We start from the raw sequence: 13,849 nt of genomic DNA on the forward strand, positions 1-13,849 counted from the left end.
AGCATAAACTGTAATATATCCTATTAATAATATAATAAAATATGTTAAAATGAAATTGCATGTCAAGAATATCATTCATTTATTATGGTAAATCAGTTTATGGGGAGAAACTTTTGGGAATGGCGAAGGTTTTTTCTCTCTGTTACGCTACAGCGTTGAGGGTCACGCACTGGGAAACGCTTAACGCTCCCCAGCACCCACGCATAAACTCGATCCGTGGAAAAAGGGACTCGCACAATGGCAGTTTTACGTGCTGGCTGCTCCGAAGGACGTCGCGTATCCAGTTAAAGTTTCTGGCTCATTAGTATGATGCTTAAAAATATTAAATGTGAGCAGCTTGAGGGTCTCGTAAGTGCACAATAAGATAGTTAGTTGAGCGAACATTAAGATAGTTCTGGTCATAGAAATAAACTGCACTCTTAGAGGTTGAAATGCCAAGAGGGTTGCCGTCAATCTGGGCCCACGCGTCGTATGCGCAATGGCCAACCAATTGCAACAATCAATGTTTTATTGTTGAACAAATACGGTAGGCAAGTACCAAGGAAAGGGGACTGGTGGTCATGCCTCAAAGCCGCAGGCCACAAAGACAGGAAAAAGCAAAGAAAACCCGGGGAAAGCCCGAGCAGGCAAATAAATGAAGGCCGTAATTATTGCCAAGGAAAATACAGACGCCGGAACGGGGCCAAAATGTCACGTACTGGCAATAAACCGCTGCTAATTTACGATGCCCCGGACTGCTTCTGGTCCTGATCCTGGCCAAAGTCCAAGTCCAAGTCCGGACTTCTCCGGACTGTTCCAGCCAACAAAAGACGGGCGGAAGTCAAAAGGCAAACGCCTAAGCAGTTTGACCAACTCGAGAACTCCGGAATGTTTCGCATTACGGCCGTTGCATAGAAATGGCCGTCAAATTGACGGCAAGAGGGCGAACCTATCGAAACTGCCAATAACCAGGACAAAGGCCTAATGCGCATTAGCCGCCCTGGAACGTGCATTAGATATATTAAAATTGGAAGCTGTAGTCTTTGGATTCTATGGGTCTTGCATTGTCCGACACTGCGTTTTGTTTGCATCCATTAGCGGAAACGCACTGAGGCAGAAAACAGTGAACACTAGATTTTCTCATTTTCCTCGGACGAAATACCAAAAAATAATTGCGTTGAAAACTCGAAACTCAACAGGCAGTAAAGAGAACACAGAGGAAAATTCATTTTCGAGTTCGAAAAATGATTTCTCTTAAATTTCCCAACGTGGAGACTTGCCAAAATAAGCGTATAAGAGAATGCTGTTGGGGCGCCTGCGTCGGCTGGGCAAAAGTCTACAGTCTAAAATCAGCTGGTTTCGGTGATTCCATCTACTTCAAAACGGCCACATTGAAGCAGTTTGTCAATAGTTACGCTCAAGACGCGACGCGTCTGCCGAACCGTTTAAACAGCGCCGAGCACAAAATCTGAAAAATCATTCAAATATTTCAAAAATTCTATAGAACCCCCAACGCCGAAGACTGAAAGCCGAAATCAAAATAAATCGAACTCAAAACACAATTCTCAAATTGTTAAAAGCGGGTATAAAAAGCAGTTTAAACGCCAAGTGAAAACCTTTAACTTTTTTCTGATTAATTAAGTAACCGTAAACAAGCGAGACCCGCATAATTAGCAAGGCAAACAGGAAAAAATCCCGAGACTGAGTATTAAATCAAAAACCAAAAAAAAAAGATAAATTCAAATCAACCATTGACGCGCACACAAACAAACCAAAACGGAAGCTGTCCGTGTGTCCCTGTGTGTGTGTGTGTATGAGAGAGGTCCTCAGGAACTGGGGAATATCATAATCGTCATCATTATCAGCAGGAGCGGCAACAGCAGCAGCATCATCTTCATATCTTTCGTGGTCGCCGCTGCTGTCGTCATCGTTGTCACATCTCGGCATAAATATTTATGTTGACGAATCTACCTGCGGCAGAGCGTCGCTAATGAAGCGGCCAAAATGAAAATTAAAGGACATAATTATGCTTATGTGTGAGTATAATGAATACGAATGAATTTCATTCCACAAGGCCAACAAAAGGGGGAACCACTACCAACAGTGCACTTTGTTCAACGAAAAACCGCTCTGGGGATTTTTGTGCATTTTTCTTTTTCATTCATTCTGTTTGTTTGTATTTTCCGTTACGGTTGGAAGTCCCAGGACTTGGCCAGGTTTTCTTTCTTGTGTAAAATTGCAGTGCCCTTTTTTTTGGGGAGAGGTCTGAGGTTTATTGGTTCCCAACTTGATTAGTTCACAGAAATACAGACGAGGGTGTGTGTGTGTGCAATTAGGGAACTGCATTAGGGAAAAGTTTCCGCTGGCAAGTTGGTAACTTGAGTGCAAATTGCTGTCGTACAATCATCTTCATAAAGTTTGCACCAGCACGAGTCCATGAACTCTGTGTCATTGTTTGGAAGCAATCCATTGTTTCCATTCAGCTGCTAACTGAGTTATGACCCCATTCGGTTTCTGTTCATATTCCCACACATGCAGACACACTAACATTTGTATTGGAACCCAGATAGAGACCCCGCCCTGCCCCTACTAATTGGAATATTGTACGAGTCATTCTGGTGATCAAAACCAAAAGGCTGCTAAAAGATTACGCTGACACGACGGCTAGAAAAAAAGAGGAAGAGAAGGAGCTCCACTGCCAGCAGCAGACATTCAACAGAGCTTTTTGTATATTTATTAGAGTATGAATTAATTCAAGTATATGCCAGTATATGTGTGAGTGTGTCTGTATTGCGGGGAAAGAGTTAAGCCTTCGAGGCACATTCTGAATCAGATTCGTTGAACGGAACGGAAACTGGGTGGTGAAAAGCCACCGCAGACCGACGCGATTTTCCTCCTTTTTTCTCCTTGATTTTTTTTTCGACTATCCCCTAAGGCGAATTTTGTTGCAACCGTTAGCACATTTTTTTCACTCTCTCTCTATGTATGGCGAATGTAATTCATGTACACGACCTTGGTATATAACAAAAAAATGTGTGTGTATGTGTCTGTGTGAAAGCAACAACTCGCTTTCATAATTAAAATGCAGAAAGATATGGCCTAGGGTGGCGACCTGAAGATACCTCTCTTAATGCCCAGACAGAATTGAATTAATTTGCTTTTTCCATAAACAATATAAGTGTAATATATGGACAAAAGTAAGATTATTGAACTCGGTTGTAGAAGACGCTGCATACTTTAGGGCTGAAACAAAATATATTTCTGCTTTGCTAAACACCTTGAACTCCACACGGCACAAACATTTATAGTGCATTTATTAATAGCAGTTCCAGCTGTGGGCCAAGAAAACCTCTGAAAAGGCGAACGGGCGGATGACGATTACCTTGACTATGAAAATATTTCTCACACATGAGCTGCTTGGGCGCATCGCCATAGCCATAGCTATAACCCTTCCTCCTTCCGTTTCCGGTGCCACCCATTAACATTTTAGTCTATGGGAAAAGGCATAACCTAAAGCAGCAGCAGCAGCTTTTCAGCGAGGGTTGGGCGAAGCCTTCCCGCGAAATTAGCTAGCAAACGGAGATGGAGATTTCCGCCGACTGCAATCCATCAAGCTGCCTTCGCAGGTCAGGTGTTGGCCCCGAGTGTTTGCCTCAGACTGGTTAACTGCCTTCACCTGGGGACACCTTGACACAGACAAAGGTCAGGCCATGTGTGTTGGTCTGGCCGCACAAAGGCCAAGTGGCAAGCAAGCCCCAAACCAAAACCCACATCCGTTAGTGAATTAAGCAGGAATGCAGATGCCCCAGCGATTCACTGGTTGTATATATTTTATTTAGTTTTAGGAAACCTTTAAATATTAATTTTAGTTTCTCTCTAAATTCCTTGGATAACTCCGTGCAGGAATGCCATCGTAGCTGTCGTATCTAAGGGGCTGCCTTAGTTCTCTGGTGAGTCCAGGCAGAGGCAGCAACAGCAGCAGGGAAACCAGCAAAAGGAACTGCATCGCGAAACCAAGTGTCGGCAGCCACATTTCGAATGAAACTGAGCAAAACAAGCTGATAGCACAGATAGTGCCATCGAAGGGGAAATATATATAGCACAGCGAAAACAAGATTACTAAGTATTAAAATTCTTGTGAAAAGCAGGAATTAAGATAAGAATATATAGATTATAGATTAAAGCCCGGGAAAAATCAATAAAAATAGCAAAATAATTCCTATGAATAATAAAAATATTCGGAAAACACGTATTCTATATAAATCATTTCTAACACCCTTAAAAAATATATAAAATAGGTTTTTAATTTAAATCAAAGCAGATTTAAATTTAAAGCAGATTTTGAAGTGCTCGGGATTTTCCCAGCTCCCGTAATCGAGATAAGGATCCGAGAGGGTCAAGGGGCTCACAGTGGGTTGGCAGCTTGTAAAAAACTTGTGAAAGAGTTCGCTCGATTGAAATGATTAATTAATTGGTGGAATCGAGGTAAACTGAGCGCGTCGAGACGAGCATCATTTATCATGGTGTGAACTTAATTTGAAACGCCCTAGCATGGCTTCCATTGGGGAAATGCGAGTAAAAAATAAAAAGCGAAATTGTGTTATTTTAGGGCGGTACATTATGATTTCGTCTAAGGCTTTTATTTCTTGTTTTCCATAGACTTCTTCACAACCATTGTTTGCCATTCATCTCTGACTCCCCATTGACTCTCGAACCGCCCTATGTTTTGCAGTTTACGTGTTAAGTGCTTGGCAAGCACGATTAAGGCGCTTTATCACCCGCAACAACGGCAGCAACACGAACGACAAGCACGCCAGCAACAGCAAAAGCAACAGCAACACCAACGCCAACAGCAACAGCAACAGCAGCAACAGAGTCAACAGCAACAGCTGCGACGGCAGCAACATCACAAGCAGCAGCATCAGCAGCAGCAACACATTTCGCTATAGTCACACTCACTGACACGCCCCCAACCCAGATATATACATCTATATATATATATACAGTTATACAGCCAGATATATACACACAAAATGCTGAAAACTGTGACAACAGCGATGGCTGCCGCCGATGACAATGTCCCAGCGAGCATTTTGGAAATAGAACTGCCAGCCATTTTGCTCAACGAGAGCCTCTTCATCGAGCTGAATGGCAATCTCACCCAGCTGGTGGACACGACCAGCAATCTCAGCCAAATCGTCTGGAATCGCAGCAAGCTGGAAAACGGTAATGACAACAACAGCAACATTTTCGACCTGGACGCCGAACAACGGGCGGCTGTAGAGTTTTGGCTACTGGTCAAAATGATCGCCATGGCCGTTGTCCTGGGACTCATGATACTCGTCACCATCATAGGCAAGTACTTAATCAAAATCAAATCCAAATTTAAATTACCAAAAATAACAGAGAAAATGTCGGTGGTGGCCATGGGCATGGGCATTAAATTATTCTCAAATTTGTGCCGGAGGGATATGCATTGGTAAAAAGTTTCCATATCGCCGAAGAAAACTGAACTGTAAATGAAGTGAAATTTATGATGCAGAAGATTTTTATTGCGCCCTCTTGGAGGATTTTTATTGATTTTTGGGCTTACAAAGATGATTTGCTGCCTACTGCCTGCTGCCTGCTCTAAGAAATGGGCTTGGGAAATGGTCTTTGGATGGGTGTCGGGTGCTTAAGGGTGGCTGATTGTTTTGGTTGGCTGGATGATGTACGAGGAGTTCTTTGAGTTAAGCGCCGCAAAGATGCCAGCCAACGCAATAAAGCGAGCCAAAGTTTCCAAAAATGTTTGCCGCGGCACGTGAAAAGCTATTAAAACGGCGCCAAGGCGTCAAATGCAAATTACGACCAACACACACACTCAAGCACACACAATTCTTGGCACACGATGGAGGTGTTATTATACAGAGAAGAAATTGTTCAGTATGGTTAGTTCTATTTTTTTCCAGTTTATAAGTCTTTATACCCATTTTTCATTCAGATATCCCACAAAATGTTGTTGGCCTTAATTTAAATTGGGAAATTATAAAGTGATATATGATTAAATTCACTCTTAAAATTAATAATAGTTCCCTTATCTAATTAAATAATTTAAAAACAAGCTTTACAAGCGGTTAAACTGTTTTACAAAAGATTAAACTACACATTCTCACACATTTCCCTTTAAAAGTCAAAGTTACTTCAACCTAACTAAAGTTTCATATTGCATCATAATGAGTAACCTACAAAGGGTGATTATTTTCACAGACAGCCATACCCAACTAATCACTAATTTTGGTAACATTTTGCTCTGTGCCAACACACATACAAGTACACACTTCAAAACAGTTTCGGTGCCGTTGCGAACACACGTCGTATGCGCAACATTTCCCCAGCAAGACATATGCAAATGCATTTTCTGGCACGGGCCAAGCGACGACAAAACGTTTTGACAACCTGCAGACAAGCTCGCTGTCTCAGCAGCTCCAGTTGCCGAGGTTCGAGATTCGAAGCAGGGCAAAGGAAGGGGGGATGCTCTCTGGCATCACTATGGCAGCCATGGAAAAGCAGGAGGGATGGGCAAAAAATGGGGGAGGAGAGATGAGGTGGTATTGCGGCAATTACAATTTGCCAAGTTGCATGCGCTTAATCAAAGCAAGCAACGACAATGATGATGGCGATGATGGAGCTTGCAGCCATCCAGTTCTCATTTGCATCCCACAGGCGGAGGAGACAGCCAAAGAGAGAGAGAGATCCCGTGAAAGGACACCCGTGTGTGGGTGGAGGAGGGCTGGACGAGTGGTGCACATGCACGATTGCCTGCAATTAGGCTGGAAAATGAAGACTCTTTGACACGAAGCCTTTGCCACTGATTGATTTTGCCCGACTCCCCTGAAAGTTTTCCAACATCATCATAATCATACCACCATCAGGCCAAAGGAACGACACACAAAAGTTAATGACTCCCGGCCACTCAACATTTCCAATTAACTGCATTTGAATTTACTTAGCTTTTCATTGGCATTGAAACGGAAGGCTTATTGCTGCATTTACCGCATCACTTAATATATCAATTTATCAATCTATCATTTGATCGCTTTCTGATGAGGTTCTCGATTTCTATTCAACTCTCCACAGGCAACGTCTTCGTAATTGCCGCCATTATACTCGAGCGAAACTTGCAGAATGTTGCCAATTATTTGGTTGCATCTCTGGCAGTGGCTGATTTATTTGTTGCCTGTCTTGTCATGCCGCTTGGCGCCGTCTACGAGGTAAGTTCTGCTTCTTTTACATTATACACAGGAAGAAAGAAAATTCGTAAACTAGGAATATATAATGGAAGTTGAATTGAAAAAATGTAAACTACTAATAATATTACAAAAAACTGATATTTAATATATTGATATATAAGATATTTAATATATTTATGGGAATCTTAGTACTGGAGATATGGAGAGATATCAATTTATAAGCTTTTCTGTTACTGATAATTATATGAAAAACTTTAAAGATCTTAGAAACATTACCTATAAATGCTGATACCTATTATATATTAAAGAATCCTTTGATAGTAACACTCATCTATCCCAGTTAGAATAGTTCTTTTGTAATGTAATTTCACGCTTTAAACTGCGGCTCTTTGACGTTAAATTCCTTAATTTTGTGCCCTGTGTATTTACCACTGCCATTGCTGAACCAACTCGATTACCCTAATGGAAACTTGAGCAGGAATGCTGGCAAATGAAATTAGGCGCCAAAGAGTTGACACTGGCCCAGGGCAACGTCGTTTGCCGGGCGACTAATTGTTTCAATTGCATCATCACTGGCAAACAATGTGTTGCTGAATGCCACTCCTTTCTTTCCCTTCACTGCCACTCACTAACTCTCTCTCTCTCTCTTCTCCCTTTTTCACCAATTGTAAAAATCTCCAACGGCAGATAAGTAATGGATGGATATTGGGACCGGAACTGTGCGACATTTGGACGTCTTGCGATGTCCTTTGCTGCACAGCATCCATTCTCCATCTGGTGGCCATTGCAGCGGACAGGTGAGTGCTGCTGCCAGTCAGCCAGCCAGCCATTTCACACTGTGACTGATGGCAATTTGAACTTGCTTCCTCTATCATTTCCGTTGCAGATATTGGACGGTGACCAATATTGACTATAACAATCTGCGGACACCGCGTCGCGTATTCCTTATGATTTTCTGCGTCTGGTTTGCGGCACTGATTGTCTCCCTGGCCCCGCAATTTGGCTGGAAGGATCCGGATTATATGAAGCGCATCGAGGAACAGCACTGCATGGTGTCGCAGGATGTGGGATATCAGGTGAGCAATACAGATTGCAGTCATCTTTGGTTTATGGAGTTAAGTGAAGAGATTTTCAGCGTTGTTAATGGATATTTAATATATACTTTTGTTAATATACCATAACTCTCTTTATCTATCAGATATTTGCCACCTGTTGCACTTTCTATGTACCGTTGCTGGTGATTCTGTTTCTATACTGGAAAATCTACATTATTGCGAGGAAACGCATTCAACGACGGGCTCAGAAGTCATTCAATGTAACACTAACCGAGACAGACGTAAGTTAATCAATAACGAGGCAATCTCAGTTGAAGCTAAGTGCCTCACAAAAGCCAAGTGATAAATGCCAAGTGTCCACTTAGCCAGCCTCCCAAAGGGAAAGAATGGAAAAATTACTCATACGCCCAGTGGTACAAATAAAGATATTCCACAAGCATGCAGCTATTCTTTTCAGCCATTTTCCCTCCTTTTTTTCGGGGCTGGCCGAGTGGATGTTGATGCCGCTCTGTTCGAGAAGTGTATTTGCTTGCCTGCCATAATGAGTGTGTCATTAACAGAAACAATAATGCGAATGGGGAGGTGGCAGTTGGTGGCCGATGCCGGTCGTGGGGAAGTCCTCAGCTGCTCATTAGCATGCCCAAGTGAACACTCGAAGCGAGCCGCTGCGGCGAAAGCCAAACAAATGCCAACCGAGATTTATGATCACCCCAATGTGTGGCCTGGTTTTAGGAGCAGATAATTACACTGTTAATTATTCAGTTTATAAATGAAAAAATGTTGAATTTAATTAGAAAGATTTAATTTGCAGAGTAACTTCAAAAACTTGAGCTTCTAAACTAATATAAAGAATATAACTTAAAGAACTTTTATATACAAAGATAAAATTTACATAAAAAAAACTTTATATAATGTAAAAAAGTTAATATACAAATTTATGCATTTCATTTTCTCTCCGTGTATCTGGAACACCTAACCCAATTGGAAGTTTAAGAAATTCCAATAATACTTTTGATTTTATTTTATTTCGTTGACAAGACAAAAGCCAAATGTGCTTCCCCGAACAGTTTTCATCAAGTTCATAAACAAGTATGGCCCATAAATAAGTCTAGTACTAACAATTCACACGATTTTATTTTTATCAAAAACCCAACAGTGCGATTCCACGGTGCGGGAGATGAAGAAGGAGCGCGGCAAGCGGCGGGCGGAGCGGAAGCGTTTGGAGGCGGGGGAGCGTACCCCGGCGGACGGTGAGGCCGACTCGCAGATGCAGCGGCGTCCCCGCAAGCGGATGCGTATATGTTTTGGCCGTAATACGAATACGGCCAATATTGTGGCCGGATCGGAGGGTGCGGTGGCCAGATCAATGGCCGCCATTGCCGTGGACTTCGCCAGCCTGGCCATTACCCGCGAGGAGACCGAATTCAGCACCAGCAATTACGACAACAAAAGCCACGCGGGCACCGAACTTACCACCGTTTCCAGCGATGCGGACGATGTAAGTACGCCTATTGTCTTGCCATGTAATTGGGCAATACAGTAGAGCTTCTATAAGAATTACAAAAATATTAAAGGCTATATGTAAAAATATTTATAATAATAAGATAGATTAAAGTTATATTTAGTCTTTCCTTTAATTAAAAAAACATTTTAATAATCCGAGTGAAAAAAGCTTAAGTAAGACTGTATATTACGGTCATAGTCATTTGTTCGTAGCGCGCCCCTTTGTTAGCGTTAGATTAACCCTTGATCCCTCTCCCTCAATTTAACCCTTTAGTACCGCACGAGCAACGCGAATGAAATCATCACGCTGTCGCAGCAGGTGGCCCATGCCACGCAGCACCATCTGATAGCCTCGCATCTGAATGCCATAACGCCGCTGGCCCAGTCCATCGCCATGGGTGGTGCTGGCTGCCTGACAACGACCTCGCCCTCGGAGAAGCCAGGAGCGGGTGGAAGTGGTGAAGAGGTGTCCGGAACGGAGGGCACTAGTCCGGGAAAGAATGCTGGAGTGGGTCTGGGCGGTGTACTGGCCAGTATTGCCAATCCGCATCAGAAGTTGGCCAAGAGGCGACAGCTACTAGAGGCCAAGAGGGAGAGAAAGGCCGCCCAGACACTGGCCATCATCACCGGCGCCTTCGTCATCTGCTGGCTGCCATTCTTCGTGATGGCCCTCACAATGAGCCTGTGCAAGGAGTGCGAGATCCACACGGCGGTGGCATCACTCTTCCTCTGGCTGGGCTACTTCAACTCGACCCTGAATCCGGTATGTAAATTAGCTTCTACCAATGGCCTTCTCCTTTCAGCTTAAATTGTATTTTAAGTTTTCATTTTTGGCCAAGAACTCTTTCAATACTTTTTTGCCGTCAGAACTGTGAAACTTTTCCTTTAAAAATGTAAATTAATTTTTATCCTAAATTAAAAGTTTAAAAAGCTGATCAGTTTTTAAAATACAAATTACAGCAATAAATTATGAAATTTAACACTTCCCCTATACCAGGTCATCTACACCATCTTCAATCCAGAATTCCGACGAGCCTTCAAGAGGATTCTCTTTGGCCGAAAGGCTGCTGCCCGTGCGCGTAGTGCGAAAATTTGATTTCAACTGAAGGATGACGAGGACCAGTATTTGTAATTAAGGTCAGGCGATGGAGAAGCCGAAGTCACTTAATGACTTCAAGGCAATATGCTACGGAATTGGCATTGTTTAAGGCATAACTAGCAAGTAGAGACGATGTTTTAGCAGTGACAATCCTAACTAGCTGTAACTAATTAACTAAAATTCCTCACCACACACACGTGCCCCAAAAAAGAAAGACAAAATACGAGAGAAAAACCAAAAGAAAATTGTAACCGAAACCAATCGAGAAACGGAAACTTGGAATTATGGTAGCTGATACTCACTAAATATAAGTAACGCGTATGTATAGTAATTTATAAATATTTCTAAAGTCTTCCCTGTGTCTTAAAGAAACCCGAAAGTAGTACATTTAGATACCCTAGAACCCTAAGTAAGTCGAAGGAGCAGAGATCGGAGATCGAAGATGGTGATCGGTTATAGGCTGGGTCCAAAGAACTTCTTACGCTTTCATATTCTGTGTTAGTTAAAAAAAAAGAAGATAAAACGTGTGTTTAGTTATAGCCTAAGCTGAGAAATGCTCAATTATTTCGATTGGATTAAGCACACTAACACCAAAGTCAATATCAAAAACAAAAATATAACGAATTTACACCGCAAACTCATGACGACACACTGTGTAGCCCCGAAAATCCCGGAAAATGTTACATAACACCATAAAGGGTTAGCCACCGAAGTCACGGCTAATTAGGCAAGTACACCCAACTTTATTCAGCAAAATTAGCATAAATTGAAAAACCGAAAGTTGAACTTTTGTTGCTAATATTCCTCACACACACACACATACACACTCGAAAAATAAAACCGAGGAAACCACAACAAAAAGTTTAAGCCATGATACATGATATGCAGTTCTATGCTGCACGCAGTGCACTATGTGGAATTTGACCCGTTTATGTGGCCAAAATTAATATTTTTAAAATTAACAAAATTTTCCACTACAGGTTTCTTGTATAATGATGGTTATGACTAAAGGAAGATATTTTTGAAAAGTGGGCGTGGCAACGCCCCCCCCCTCCGCCCACAAAAGTTTAATATTTAGCGGAATTTTCATGTTAGAGACCCCAATTTTGGAACACAGGATAAATGTCAGATTTCAATTGTGTCCTGCAAATTTGGTCCAGATCGGATAATAAATTTAGAAGTTATTAAAAAAGAAATTTTTTTGGTAGTATTATTCTAGTTATTCATTTTCAACTGCATCATTTTCATCAATTTCATTATTATTATATAAAAAAAGTATGTATTTTTGTTCTTTCCTTGCGTCGATACCATTTGAAAACTAAATTTCACCAGCCAACAGTTGGATGACTTCTACTTCTACTCCCTTGCTTACGCCAAACTTGTGCATTGCTGAACAAGAGGTTGCTTCCTAAAAATTCAAATTACGCAAAGATTCGCAAATAAACGCAAATGAGCTAATATATTCTGAATTCAGAATTGACAAATCTATAACATAGTTATGGACACTCACTGATACTCTTTGAAACTTTTTTTAAAACCCTTTGCAAAGTTCAACTTTCTTTCTATAAGTGACAAAGGAACACCACTTACTAAACATACAAATTGTTAAAAAAAATACGAACGAAACACACAACGTATTAGTATAAAAAAATAGTATTAACCTTAAGAATCAATATTCAATTTGAATTAGATTATTTAATGATTTTTTCTAAGAGATATGCAAATTTGAAGTTGCACCACAAAATTAACATTTTTAACAGCACGTGGTTTTCGCTTGCAACAGCTGACTTTAACAGCTTGTATTTTAACAGTAAGCTGTTAAATTAACATTTTAGGTATGTAACACAGCATTTTGATCATTTCTTAACTTGGTAAAATTGAAAAAACGTAAATTTGTATATTTTCAAAAAATGAGTTTTGGCCACAAAAACGGGTCAAATTCCACATAGTGCAGTGGTAACACACACACACACATATATCTATAGATGTATAGTATAGTATATTTATGGTTCAATTTTTGAAAAGTTTTCTTGTAAATAAACGGACTTACAGTTTTAGCAAATAGTAAACCAACAAAAAAAAAAACCAAACCTACAACCACAACAAGAGCAACAACCACTCGAAGAACAACTATATATACATGTGGGTCTGGACGAAAGGGCCATTAAGTCAATGCTGCAGTTGAAACCTAATACGCTTCGGTATGCACATATATATCTACGTATATATATGCGTACCTACACATATGTCTATCTTGATATGTACTTGTATGTGTTTTGTGTGTGCGTGTGTCCGTATGTGTTTATGCAACTTCTCGATGTGTACTTGATGTCAAAGTTATTAAAATTGTGTTTTATCAAAAGCGTACGCCTGCATTCGATATTTTATTCATGGTTGATGGTGGGATATGGTGGGTATGTTTGGGAAGGGGGCTTATATTTCGGTACCTCCAAAAGGGACATGGGACAGGGGTCAGGAGTTCAGTTTTCGTGTGTTCGTTTCGGTACTCGACTCTAAATTGACTAACTTTTCAGTCCAATGCTGACCGCACGCACGTCTGTATTGTTTGTAGCTGGGCAAAATGTCAGCGCATTGAAATGTCAAAGTTCAAGTGCACACTCACACCCCCAAAAACAAGGTGGGTTGGGAGTGGCCAGTTGGTCGGCGGAGATGGCGTAGCAGATGGATTACGCATTGGCATTATCAACACCGGAACAGGCCAAAGCCGACAAATGGCCCAGAAGCAGCAGCATCAGCATCAGCAGCAGCAGCAGCAAAAAAATCGATACATCATGCAGGAAGCAGAGGGCAGGGTTCCGGGGTCGTGGGGAATTCGTGTAATACATTTCGGTACTTCACTACATCCCCAACACCCTCTTCACGTCCATTTTTCCTACCCCCCTCACATCTAGCTGTCTCTGGCTGCAAGTAAGCTTATTAACAGTGGCTCTTCGCAGATGGAAAATGGAGTGCCGAGTGCCTGG

At 41.6% G+C, this 13,849-nt stretch overlaps 2 protein-coding genes across 2 annotated transcripts; one reads left to right on the forward strand and one right to left on the reverse strand.

The window, feature by feature from the left end:
- Positions 1–1,406: 1,406 nt before the first annotated feature.
- On the forward strand, positions 1,407–13,232 carry LOC108112028 (5-hydroxytryptamine receptor 2B). The gene is made up of 9 exons (XM_017221772.2): positions 1,407–2,015; positions 4,712–5,334; positions 7,096–7,229; positions 7,896–8,005; positions 8,095–8,284; positions 8,407–8,544; positions 9,420–9,761; positions 10,041–10,529; positions 10,764–13,232. Exons 2-9 carry the CDS (start codon positions 5,013–5,015, stop codon positions 10,860–10,862), a joined length of 1,824 nt encoding a protein of 607 aa, XP_017077261.1. The 5' UTR covers positions 1,407–2,015; positions 4,712–5,012; the 3' UTR covers positions 10,863–13,232.
- On the reverse strand, positions 3,775–4,039 carry LOC108112029. The gene has a single exon (XM_017221773.1). It carries the CDS (start codon positions 4,010–4,012, stop codon positions 3,845–3,847), a length of 168 nt encoding a protein of 55 aa, XP_017077262.1. The 5' UTR covers positions 4,013–4,039; the 3' UTR covers positions 3,775–3,844.
- Positions 13,233–13,849: the final 617 nt, after the last annotated feature.

This window comes from Drosophila eugracilis, unplaced genomic scaffold, assembly GCF_018153835.1.
Source record: "Drosophila eugracilis isolate 14026-0451.02 unplaced genomic scaffold, ASM1815383v1 contig_90, whole genome shotgun sequence".
NCBI lineage: Eukaryota > Metazoa > Arthropoda > Insecta > Diptera > Drosophilidae > Drosophila > Drosophila eugracilis.